The 12,810-nt window shown below is 34.1% G+C and overlaps 1 protein-coding gene across 1 annotated transcript; it reads left to right on the top strand.

Moving 5' to 3' along the window:
- The first annotated feature begins 5,832 nt into the window (after nucleotides 1-5,832).
- LOC137707490 (putative terpene synthase 9) lies at nucleotides 5,833-10,264 on the top strand. Its single transcript, XM_088688657.1, has 7 exons — nucleotides 5,833-6,117; nucleotides 6,215-6,497; nucleotides 6,598-6,982; nucleotides 8,455-8,673; nucleotides 8,857-8,995; nucleotides 9,376-9,627; nucleotides 9,787-10,264. Exons 1-7 carry the CDS (start codon nucleotides 5,860-5,862, stop codon nucleotides 10,087-10,089), a joined length of 1,839 nt encoding a protein of 612 aa, XP_088544783.1. The 5' UTR covers nucleotides 5,833-5,859; the 3' UTR covers nucleotides 10,090-10,264.
- The last annotated feature ends 2,546 nt before the right edge of the window (nucleotides 10,265-12,810 follow it).

The following is a 12,810-nucleotide window of genomic DNA, read 5'->3' as shown; positions in this document are numbered from 1 at the left end:
TATAATATTAATACTATTCTTATCCCTCTTAAAATTCCTAAGATAGGTATCCAATTAACCAACTAGAATATTATGAAAGGCATATATAATGGTTTATTGAATTAATCACTTTGATCAACACTTCAATTATCACATTTTAGCATTAAAACGTTATATAATGAGTTAAATCATAAAACTTACTTACAGTGTTTTACAATACTTGTCACGTAATCACAGGTCAAGCAAAGCCAGCTTTTCCCTTTCTAGGTTACAAGTAGTGGTAGGGAACTCTTTTCCATGTCTACTGTTGGGGCTCACATGTGAAATGTATTTTTTGAATTACAGCATGCTACGCACGACTACACATTTTTTGAATCATATTATTGCTAACTCATTGTGAGGCAAAGCCTACTCCCTCTCCCTTATTGTAGATAATATCGTTTGTTCAAAAAAAACAAAAAAAATCATTTGACAACTAATTGAATCACATTATTATGCACGTGCGAAAGACCTTTTTTTATAATCGGCATTGCGCCTCTTAAGATATTTTGAACGTGTTGAAAAATGAAGAAAATAATATTTAATAAACAACTGGTTGAATCAAATTATTGTTAACTCATTGTGAGGTACTAATTAAAAAAAAAAAAACTGCGCAAAAGAAAATTAATTATAAAAAACATTGTATATATGACGAAAATACCCCTGTATTATTTGATGCATTATTTTGGGCTGCTTTTGAACTTTTTTGTTTGGGGGGCATTTTTCTCCCATTATTTTTTGCGAAGCCTGTGACCCCATATGGGGTTGCTGGCTTTATAATCTTAAGATTGGTTCGATATGGGATATCAAACCCAAAACGGCATATCAAGTCTCGAACCGACTATTTTTAGGACGGAAATCTGAAGACCGATCCCAAATCAAAATTTAGGTATTCTCGAAGTTCGGGATTCTCGGAAATGTTTTCGATATTTCGGGATTTCCCGAAACCGAACCTACATCAAAATCCAAATCATCCTGATTGAAGTTGAAATCATTCGAACTTGCATTAAAACCCCAAATTAAAATCAGAGATAGTGAGTAAATCAGTGAAGATTGAAGGTCGAGAGAGAGACAGAGTGAAAAGATAGTTAGATCCGCATCTTCCTCTTAACCTGAGCCCCCAATTTGAAACCCTAAGCCCCAATTCAAAACCCTAACCTTAATTTAAAACCCCACACACACAGAGAATCACTAGAAAGAATCAGAGGTAAGGACGAAGTAGTGAGGTGTGATGGTGGCCAGAGTGAAGAGAATTGGTCGGAGTCATATTGTGAGAGGATGGATGCATGGGTGGGTGTTGTTTGAGCTTTAAATTTGACAGGAGAGACAAATAGAGTCTGAGACTCTTGGCGAAGGCAGAGATGGTAATGAGTGGGTAAGGATGTGTCTTTAGACAACACCCATATGCTTTTCTGCACACTTTACTTATTTTAATAATATATAATAGGCCCATTATAGATATTCCAACATATACATATATATATATATATATATATATAATATTTATTAAAGTTCGGTTCGGGACATGAATACCGAATGATGTTAAGATGTGAGACTGAATCCCATAGCGAATAATTCAGGATTGGCTCGATTTCGGTACTAAAATTTTCAAGATTTTTCATTTGAGCTTTTTTTGTTTGGTTTCAGTATGATTTCGTATGCTTTGGGATTTTTGGTATTTTTTTACACCCCTACTTTATATAGTAGTATAGATAGATTTTGGTCATTTCATAATAAATGGATTATTTCACATGAAAAAGTAGGGATGGGTTATAACTAAGTTGTGCCTAGTTCCAAAGCAATGCACTTTCTAAGTGGATTTGTAACACTGTGAGCTCTAGCATTAGAGCAAGTCCAGTGTTGTGCATTGCCATGGGGACCGGCTGCTTAGAAACCCAAATCGCCAGCCTTCCATGCTCTAGCCTATATGGGCAATTGGGCTAGGGGTGGGCTCGTGGGAGAGGGGAGGCAAGAATCCACCGCCCGAACGCCTGAGGCGTGTTGATGCAAGGATGATGTCATCATGACGTTATCCATATTATAAAAATAATAAAAAAATGCAAAAAAATAAAATAAAAAATGTAAAAAAAAAATTATAAAAAAAATATAAAAAAATGTAAAAAATAAATAAAAAATCCGAAAAAAAATTGATTTAATTTTTCTATAAATATCTTATCATTATCTTCCAACTTACACCACAATTTTATATTTTCTCAAATACTTTGCATTGTAATTTTTTATTTAATGACACATGGTACAACGAGACCGATTAAAAATTGTATCCGAAATTACAAATAAAATTATTTTGTATTATTTTATAAAATAAAAAATACTAATATTTTATTGCCTATTGCTATGGCTATTCAGTTTAGGGGTGGAGATGCAAAAACAATTATTGTTCATTAAAGATAGTTACTATTCACTGGAGGGGATTCAATAGGCAGTCGCCCTGAGGGGTCTTCCAACACTGGAAGTGCTCTTATGTATCGAGGCAAGCTCGTCTTGTATGCAGAGTCGAGTTAGTTAACTTTGTTTCTGCTCTTTGACCACTTCTGCAAATAGAAACTGTAGTTTTGTTTCTCAATACACCCAGAAGTATGGCTAGTTCAGTATGGGATCCCGTCCCGAAAATGGGATCCTGAATCCCAAATAGATCCTTTTTGGGATAGAAATTCGAATCCTGATCCCAAACCGAAATTTCAGTAATACCAAAATTCGGGATTCCCGAAATAAATTTTGGATTTTGGTATGGTTTCGGGATTTCAGTAGGGCAGAATTTTGGCTTCTTGTTAATGGAAGAAGCTAATAAATTCAATTCAAACCTGCAGATCGAGCACGCAAAGTAGAAAGGAAATCGAACATGCAAAGCAGAAAATAATCAAACATGCAAAGTAGAAATCGACCATGGAAATCCAGAAATCCAAATCAACCAAATCCACATAAAATTAATCTAAAAATCCCCAGAAAATTAATCAAGAAATCCAAATCCAAATCGAAACAATCAAAAGCTCTAAATCGTAAATCCCTAATTTGTAAATCCTCATTTGAACCCTAATTCAAAGAAAACTTCAGAGAGGATATAGGAGATGGATCAATACTAGAGAGTAGAGACGAGAGAGCTTCGAAAATTTTGGCATTTTTCAGGACAGGATTACCGAAAAGCTTCAGAGAGGATATAGAAGGAGATGGATCGATACTAGAGAGTAGAGACAAGAGAGCTTCGAAAATTTTGGCATTTTTCAGGACAGGATTACCGAACTTCGGAATGATTTTGGTTTGGGATTTTTCAGTTTAGGTTTGGGTCTTTTTCGGTTTGGTTTGGGATTTTTCAGTTTAGGTTTGGGTCTTTCAGTTTAGGTTTGGGTCTTTTCGGTTTGGTTTGGGATTTTTCAGTTTAGGTTTGGGTCTTTTTCGGTTTGATTTGGAATTTTTGGAAAATTTTTCCAGCCCTACCCAAAAAGCAAATCAACAAATAGAGCTGCATGCACAAATCGTGAAAGATGTGCGACCGACCACCTGCAATAATGTGTTTCGGGCACAAATCATGCTCAACGTGTTTCACGACCGTCCTTTTATTGGTCAAGGTCCCCATTGGCTTAAAATATATTAAAAACCACAACTGATAGGGTCTGGCATACTTTCCATACAGTATTACCCAATTTACTTCTTTAACATTTAATTTTCTCTAAATTTATTTTTGAGGTAAACTGTTGATTTAATCGTTAAATTATTACTTAAGTGAAAATTAGGTTCTCAAATTATTTTTTTTTTCAGAAAAATCAGTGGTCCATCTAATAAAATTTATCAATTACATCCCCAATATTAGATTTGAATTTATTTTATTCAATTTTTCATTGACTTAAGTCATGTGACTTGCATGAAATGCACTTTAGATAGTAGATTGGTAGTTTTTCATAGTTTAAGAACTTACTTTCTTTGAGGAAATAATGTATGAAATTAACTTTGAAGGGTAACCACGAGCTGCTGGCCCAGTGGTAAATGGCCGATTACGAGGCGTCCTTAAAACTAAAAACTGGAGGTCTCGGGTTTGAAACCCGCTGTTGGTGTGGAAGCTAGACCTAGGGGGAGGCTGAAATTCCTTTTTGAGTCTTCCCAGCCCCCGGAAGGGGTGGATAACCGTGGCTTGCCACCAGTTGTCCCTCTTTAAAAAAAAGTTTAAATTAAATTCGAAGGGTATGTTAGACTTTAGATTCGCAACCTATATGCAACATTAAGAGCTTATATGCAAAAAAATAAGATAAAATTGCTTTGAATATAATATTAGAGATGTAATTAGCAATTTTTAATAAATTCAGAGACTTATTTTACTGAAAAAAATAATTCATGAATCTAATTTTGACTGAGGTGATAATTCAGAGACTAAATCAACCGTTCACCCTTATTTTTATTCCTGATTTCAAGGACTACGTCATGTGAATTCTCCATTTTTTTCCCACCTTTGTCAAATTAAGATTCTTAGCCACTTTTGTTCGCCTCTCATTTTACTACTAGAGAAATGTTAAAAGGATTACCTTAAAGTGTGCTTTTTTGTAGACTTTCTGTTTTCTCATATTTTTTGTATAATATTTTATAATAATAACATAAAAATTAACATTAAACTGTGAAGTGACTACAAATTCTTAATAAATCTCATTTTTTTTAAAAACACTCTCATCGTTTCTCTTACTATTTTCACTTTATAAGCCGATGGGACCACGATACAGACCTTTCTAAACCGATGTCTCTTCTAGCTACAATTGGATTCAATCACCAAATACATGCGACTGATTTGGACCGATTTGAAAGAAACATATTTAACTAATTGGTTAGTAATTTAATTTAGTTTTTTTTTTTTTTTTTTTTTTCGTTCTTGGTTTGACGTATTATGACACGAAAATAGACAGCCATTGCCCACTGCTTATGTACTATTGGTCTCACGATTGACATAAAGTTAATAATCTTTATCATTTGATTGATAGAAAACAAACCTTAACAGTAAAAGTACACGCATTAATGGATATGTTATTACGAAACTTTGGTTAGTAGTTTTGTAATTGTTATCCGTCAACTTTTTACATTTGTGAAGGTCTTATCCTCACTTGAAATTCTGACTCCCTACTAGTCAAAACATTTTATATTATGGATTAAATGTTTAAATTAAAATAACCCAAGATAACTCGTAGTTACCTTTATTTATTTTCTTTTAATTATTTAAAATGACAAACGACAAGTCAAATTTTTAAGGGTGATGGTATCAAAGGTTCTTGAACTTTACCCCATGTTTAGTTTTCGTCACTGAACTCTCATATTAGTTTCTTCCGTCCTTCAACTTAACTCTGCATTGCATGAATAGTACTTCCATCAAATCTATCTTCTTTTCCATTAAATTTAAGGCTATAGTGGTCTTTTTATACAAAAAATCTAATTTATTTTAAAAAGGGATGAACTTGGTTCTTAAGGTTAAGGATGAGTTCCTCCTCAAAATACTTCATGACTTATTTACAAAATATCGTGTTTATGATCTGAACCGTTCATGTTAAAAATCTTTATGTAAGATCAACTTTGCAAAAAATCAATCAAAATTAAGATCATTTAGTCAATCATGAAGGAGTTTATATCATAAGCACAAAGTTCTATGAATAGGATCATGAAATATTCTAAGGAGGAGATATCATGAAGTATTTTAAAGAGGAGTTCCTCCTCAATCTTTGAGGATCCAATTCTTTCGTTTAAAATTTTTATTATCATATTTTTTGGACAAAAGGACTAATCAAGCTTGCTTATATATATATGAGCACTAGAGAGTGGCTTGCCAAGAACGTTCAATCCTAAGTTATAACAATGGCACTTATCACATTCTCCTCGCTCTCTCCCTCTTTGGTCTCAACTAGTACTAGGCATCAAGGATTAATCCATCTTCCAAAAGTTCTGCATCAAAGAACAGTAGGAAAACAACCCTCCTTCGTTTATGTATCAACAAACTCATCACCGTCATCGGAGGTTATCAGTAATCGTCCGGCAGCACAACGGCGATCCGCTCAATACCATCCTACCATTTGGGATTCCAAACTCATCGACTCCTTCACCACTCATTACACAGTACGTATACTACGATCGTTTGCAAGTTGTCATGACTCATGCATACGTAAACACATCTTGATCATTTTTTTTGACTTATTTGTTTTCATTCTTGCAGTATGAATTGCAGGGGACGCGATTGGAGCGTCTAAAGCAGAACGTTACTGAAACGTTGCTGGCAGCATCAACTAGGAGTACTAAAGACACTACTAGCACTTTATCGATGTTAAAGATTATCGATTCAATGCAGCGATTGGGAGTGGCCTATCATTTCGAAAAGGAGATCCAAGCAGTTCTAACTAGCCTTGGTTCTTCCAGTACTGCCAATACACCAAGTGATCTTCACACCGTTGCCTTGCAGTTTCGGATACTACGAGAACATGGTATCCCTATTAGCCCAGGTAAAGCACATGAATTATTTTGTTGATCACAATTAGTAATACATGTTTTCGAAGCAAGGCTTAATTAATTGTGAGTTACGGTGACAAAATGATCGAGCAGATGTGTTTAACAAGTTTAGAACCAGAGACGGAAGATTCGAGGATAGCTTAAGCAAGGATATAGAGGGACTTTTGAGCTTGTATGAAGCCTCACACCTTGGTACGCTTGGGGAAGATCATGTTTTGGAGGAAGCCAAAAGTTTTAGTGCCAAAAAGTTGAGACAATTAGTGGGAACACTGGAGGGTGAAGATGGTTTATTGAAGCAACTAGTTCAGCAATCCATGGAAATCCCCTTACATTGGAGGATGCCAAGGATAGAAGCTCGAAGCTTCATCGATATCTACAAAAAGGACGATTCTAGGAACATGGAGTTGCTTGAATTAGCCAAATTGGATTATAATATTGTCCAATCAGTATATCAGAGAGAGATAAAGGAGCTATCAAGGCAAGAAATATAAATTTTCTTTTCTATTTTATTTGCAATTTGATTTGATTTTCCAGAGACGCACAAGTGGAGGACAGGGTTTGCCCTACTCACTTTTAGGCTTGAGGCCTGCATGCCAACACATAAAGCGACTTTAACCCAAACATGTCAAAAAAACGACAGCATAATACTTAGGACACGTACTGAGTTTCTAAATGTGCAGGGTGAAATTTTAAAAAGAAAAGTAATGAAAATTTTAATTTTTTTTTTTAGTTTTAATGAAAAATGATAAATAAAGGTGTAGTGAATAGTATTAGTGAAAAGTAAAAATATGGTTTTTGTTAAAAGTGAACAGTACCAAAAGTGTTTCGTTAAAACTTCCAATTTTAAATGATGCTATTTGTAGATTGATTAATAGATATTCTTTGTACAAACTAATCAATTTTGTTAACAATTATAAAATATCAGGATTAAAAAAAAATAATATATGTGGACTAAAAAAAGATCTTACAAGAAACCTATACGATCTAGAGAGCACAACTAAATACATAAACGATGCCAAGATTAAAAGTAAAAAAATATAAATTGGAGAGCTATAGATTGAGAGAGAATATCTTCTAACACTCAAAACCCTAGAATTGTACAAAAGATATAAGCATTTTTCCAGATACACTTTGTTTTAAATGTTGAATTTATGGGTTTATTTCTTCTTATGTAATTGTTTTTAATGAACAGCTAAAATTAGAACTAGCTCATAGACTATATGAATGATAGCTGTTATAGCAGTTGTGTGTCTTAAGTTGTACACATATTGTGCATGTGAGTTCAGTCATATAAAGTACTCTAATGCAAAACATGAATACCTTTTGGCGGCACCGCAGTTGCAAAAATCAAGATGACAAGGTTTTGAATTTGGATGTTAATTTGATGAGTCATGAATTTTTTTTTGGGGACTGTTCATTTGCCTAGTTGACATTACGAGGGAGTGAACACACAATCTTCTGCGTAATAAATGCATACCACTGCCACTAAGAAACAATTTGATAATTAATCAAATTGTTTATTATTTATTCAAATTTAACATAAACTCATATAATATAAGAAAAACTAATAAAAATAATTTGAAAACTTTGAGTTTTAACCATAATAGTAAAATAAAGAGTAAAGTGAATAGTATCATGATTGACTTTTTAGTGTAAAAATATGGTTTTTTATTAAAATGAACAGTACCGAGAGTTTTTTGTTAAACTTCCCTATAATATATTCTAATATATATTCTTCGGGCCCTAGATTTTTTGGGGTCTCGAAAGGTCACCTTGTTGGCACTGGGCCAGGGTTGGCCCTGTATCTAGCACACTTAACGTAGCTTCGCCCCCATCATTTTAATTATTTCAACGTTTTGCTTAGGTAGAAGCTTGCGTTACAATGCTCAGTGTTTATACTGAAGGAGGTGTTTACTTAAATTTCACTAAGATTATATCCAACAAATGCAGGTGGTGGAGAGATTTGGATTTTGAACATAAGGCAAATTTCTCGAGAGACAGATTGATGGAGAACTATTTGTGGGCAATGGGTATCAATTATGAGCCCCAATTCTCGAATTGCAGGATTGGCCTCACCAAATTCGTTTGCATATTAACAGTAATTGATGACATGTATGATGTTTATGGATTCTTGGATGAACTTGAGCTCTTTGCACAAGCAGTATATAGGTAAGTAATTAATTAAGCACTAAGATGTAATTTTTATTTTTTTATTTTTTATTTTGTGAACAAAAGTACTAAGATGCAATTTATCTTGGTAAAAAAAGTACTTAATAGATGCAATTATATATGTATAATGTGTGATTTCGTTTTTTGTTCCTTTATGATTTCGTTTTTGCTTGTTTAACACAGTTGGAATATGGAGGCCAAGGAAGAGCTTCCCGAGTACATGCAGCCAATTTACACAGCCATGCTCGACTTTGGGAATGAAGTAACTGATAACGTATTTAAAATCAATGATTTAAGCGTTCTTCCGTATATTAAGAAAGAGGTAACTAACAACAAACACTATAGCTGAGTTCGTTAGGAACATCGGATGTCGTCTCTAACAATGTTAGACTTGTAGCTCTTTGTTGCTAACTAAACCTAAACACTTGACCACAGCGTGTAGGATAACTAGGGTTTGGCCATAATAAATTAATATGCAAATTACAACATAAATATATTGGCTCTGTTATTCTATTTTCCCCATTTTCTTAATGGGAATTGTTATTGGCACTCCAAAATTCTCATTCTACACTCCAAACTTTCTATATTTAGAAAGAAAAATACATTTGTGAGGACTGTAGAATGAGATTTTTGGAGTCTCAATAATACTTCCCTTCTTAATTTATGATTTATTTATTATTTTGTGTGTGCTTGCGCTTGCAGTGGGTAAATCTTTGTAATTCATATCTGGTGGAGGCACGATGGTTTTACTGTGGATACACACCAACCCTAGACGAGTACATAATGAATGCATGGACTTCAGTGGGTGGTCCTGGGGCAATTCTCCATGCTTATTTGTTGTTGCAAGGACGCAACATAACAAAAAGCTCACTTGACTCCGTTGAGCATGGCTCTCAAATAATATATTGGTCATCTCTAGTGACTCGACTTAGCGATGATTTGGCCACTTCCAAGGTAAATGTAAACGTGTTATATATATATATCAGCTATACATGAGTAGTTTGATAACCATTTTGTTTTGAGTTCTATTTTTTTTAATAAAAAAAATACTAAAATGGTTATCAAACAATTTGATAATTAGATTCTAATCCTTTTATCTTGGAATTAACTAAGGCTGAGAGTGAGAGAGGTGATGTGGCAAAATCTGTTGAGTGCTGGATGAAAGAAAGAGGCATATCTGAAGAAGAAGCTCAGGACTGCATAAACGACTTGATCTGCTCTTCGTGGAAGAAGATTAATGAGGAGAGTTCAAAAACTGCCATTCCAAAATCAATTGTAAAAATGTCACTGAATATGGCTCGGACTGCTCACTCTATTTTCCAACATGGAGACGGTATTGGAACTTCAAATGGGGACACCAAAGATCGTTTAATATCTTTGATTGCTAATCCTATCCCTATTATCATTCACAGTTAAGTGATAAATGATAACATATCAATGATACTGCCATTGATGAATACAGAAAAGAAAACTAGTATTGCAGAGAACTAATGATCGAAGAAATAGAGGGAAAGGAAGAGAGAGAAGGAAGAATTATGTGCTTTAAGATCTTTGTATATTTCTGAATGAATCGATACATTGAGAATTACAATCTTATATAGTAGCTAGGTAACCTTAGGCCTTAAGCTATATATATATATATATATATATATATCCAACTGTCTAACAACCTAACTATTTTATTAGCTGAGGTGGCATAATAAACTAGCGGAGATGGCATATGATATGGCATTCATCTTCAACATCCCCCTTCAATCTCAACTGGGGTTCCCAGGTTGAAGATTGTAACAATTACGATTGAATGCTAGACTGTGCAATCCTTTTGTTAATACATCAACTGTTTGATTTTTAGTAGGAATATAGACTACTTCCAAATCTTTCTTTTGTACTCTCTCCATGACAAAATGATAGTCTGTGTCTAAGTACTTGATCCTAAAATGAAATACTGGATTTGCACTCAAAGTTATTGTAGACATATTGTCACAGTGAATAACTAGAGGATCAGACAAGTTGACTCTCAAATCCTTTAAAATGTTCCTCACCAATGCAATATCAGCTGCAATGTGTGCTAGGGCCTTACATTCAGCTTCAGTTGAGCTTCTGGAGACTGAATTATGTTTCTTTGCTTGCCAAGATATTGGATTGTGCCCCAAGAACACAACATAACCAGTCACTGATCTTCTGGTATTAAGATCTGTAGCCCAGTCTGAATCTGAAAATGCACTAAGACTAAACATTATATCTGCAGTATAAGTAATTCTAGTCTGAATTGTACCCTTCAAATATATGATGATTCTCTTCACTGATCCAAAATGCCATTCTGTTGGTGTAGTCATGAATTGACAAACTAAATTAACTACAAAAGCAATGTTTGGTCATGTGAAAGTTAGGTACTGTAATGATCGAACCAAGTTTTTGTATAGAAATGGATCTGACATTGGTGTTCCTTCTACATCAAGCAATTGATTGTGAGGTTTGCAGGGTGTATTTGCAGGCTTGCATGAATCCATTCCTACCTTATGAATTAAGTTTTTAATGTACTTCGTTTGATTGACAAATATATCACCATTGCCTTATAATGGATCTGTAAACCTAAGAAATAGGTCAGTTTCCCCATATCTTTCAATTTAAATACTTCAGACAATTCTATAATAACATTCTGAACCTTAGATGAATTCGATCCTGTGAGGATAATATCATCCACATATAGCAGCAACACAATTGTATCAGTACCATCATACTTAACAAATAAACTTGTATTAGAAGGAGATGCATTGAAATCCAATACAACTAAGTAGCTTGTGAACTTGAAATCTCATGCCCTAGGGGCTTGCATTAAACCATATAGTGACTTTATCAATTTGCAAACATGATTTGGTTTAGTAGGATAACCAAAACCTTGAGGTTGTTTCATATAAACTTCTTCCTGTAAATCACCATGTAAGAAGGCATTTTTAATGTCTAATTGCTTGAGATCCTAATGATTCACTACAGCAACTGCTAAAATTATTTTCATTGTTATGTGTCTCACCACGGGACTAAAGGTATCCAACTAATCAATACCAAGTTCCTGAGAAAAACATTGCCCCTTTGTATCTTGACACACTTCCATCTGGATTCTTCTTGATTTTGGAAACCCATTTACTTCCAATTATTGATCTATCATGTGATGGAGGTATCAGCATCCATGTGTCCTGTGCTATGAGATAATCATACTCTTCTTGCACTGCCAATTGCCACTGTGGTATACTAGTGCTTTTCTAAATGTACTTCGTTCTGAAATATCACTAATCTCATAAACAAATGAATAACCTCCAGTAAATAATTCATCTTCAGTTAACTGGAGTGATTGCAGTTCGGGAAATGAAGCAATCATAGCTGCATAGTTCTTTCTTTCAATAGCTCCACTTTTCAGTCTAGTCATGACAGACTGAGAAGAATTATTAGTACAAATATTAGATTTTGGTTCTAAGTGTATAGGGAGAATTACCTCAAGCTGCTATGTGGAATGGACATGCAACATTTGATTTGTACAAGAGTGATGATGACTTTGAGGTACATATTCCATATCAGTTGAAATAACACTACTGTCATTCATATTCATACTGGCATGAAGCTCATTGTTACTTGAATTTGTACTATTATCTGTCATTAACTCAGTATTAACATATGCCCTTGTTTCTTCATTAACTCAGTATTAACATCTGCCCTTGTTTCTTCATTAACTACTTGTCTATCAATACACTCATTTCCTTGCCTTTGAACTTGTTCACATATTTCTGGTAACTAGATCACAACATGTGATAAACTTGACTTAGACAATTCTCTTGTATTACATGAAACTGCATTTTTCTCATTCTTGAAAGGATAAATGTCTTCATCATGAATGACATGTCTTGACAGTATAAACTTTTTGGACTTCATCTCAAAACTTATAACTCCTTTGTATCCTTGAGTGAATCCAAGAAAGACACACTGAACTGACCTTGGTTGCAACTTATTCCCATTGAAAAGCCTGAGTAAAGGATATACTGCATTGCCAAATATTTTTTAAAATGTGAATTTTAGGATCTTGATTGAACAACACTTGATATGGAGATTTCATCCCAAGTAGTTTACAGTGCATTCTGTTTATAA

This window comes from Pyrus communis, chromosome 17 (genome assembly GCF_041283825.1).
Source record: "Pyrus communis isolate YQ-2024b chromosome 17, ASM4128382v1, whole genome shotgun sequence".
Classification (NCBI taxonomy): domain Eukaryota; kingdom Viridiplantae; phylum Streptophyta; class Magnoliopsida; order Rosales; family Rosaceae; genus Pyrus; species Pyrus communis.
Note: the sequence above shows the minus strand (reverse complement) of the source record. Positions and strands in the feature narration are given on the sequence as shown.

Coding starts and splice junctions, on each gene's coding strand:
- LOC137707490 (XM_088688657.1), top strand. CDS start 5,860: ATGGCACTTATCACATTCTCCTCGCTCTCTCCCTCTTTGGTCTCAACT. Junction 6,498..6,597: donor TGGTATCCCTATTAGCCCAG/GTAAAGCACATG, acceptor ATGATCGAGCAG/ATGTGTTTAACAAGTTTAGA. Junction 8,674..8,856: donor TTTGCACAAGCAGTATATAG/GTAAGTAATTAA, acceptor TGTTTAACACAG/TTGGAATATGGAGGCCAAGG.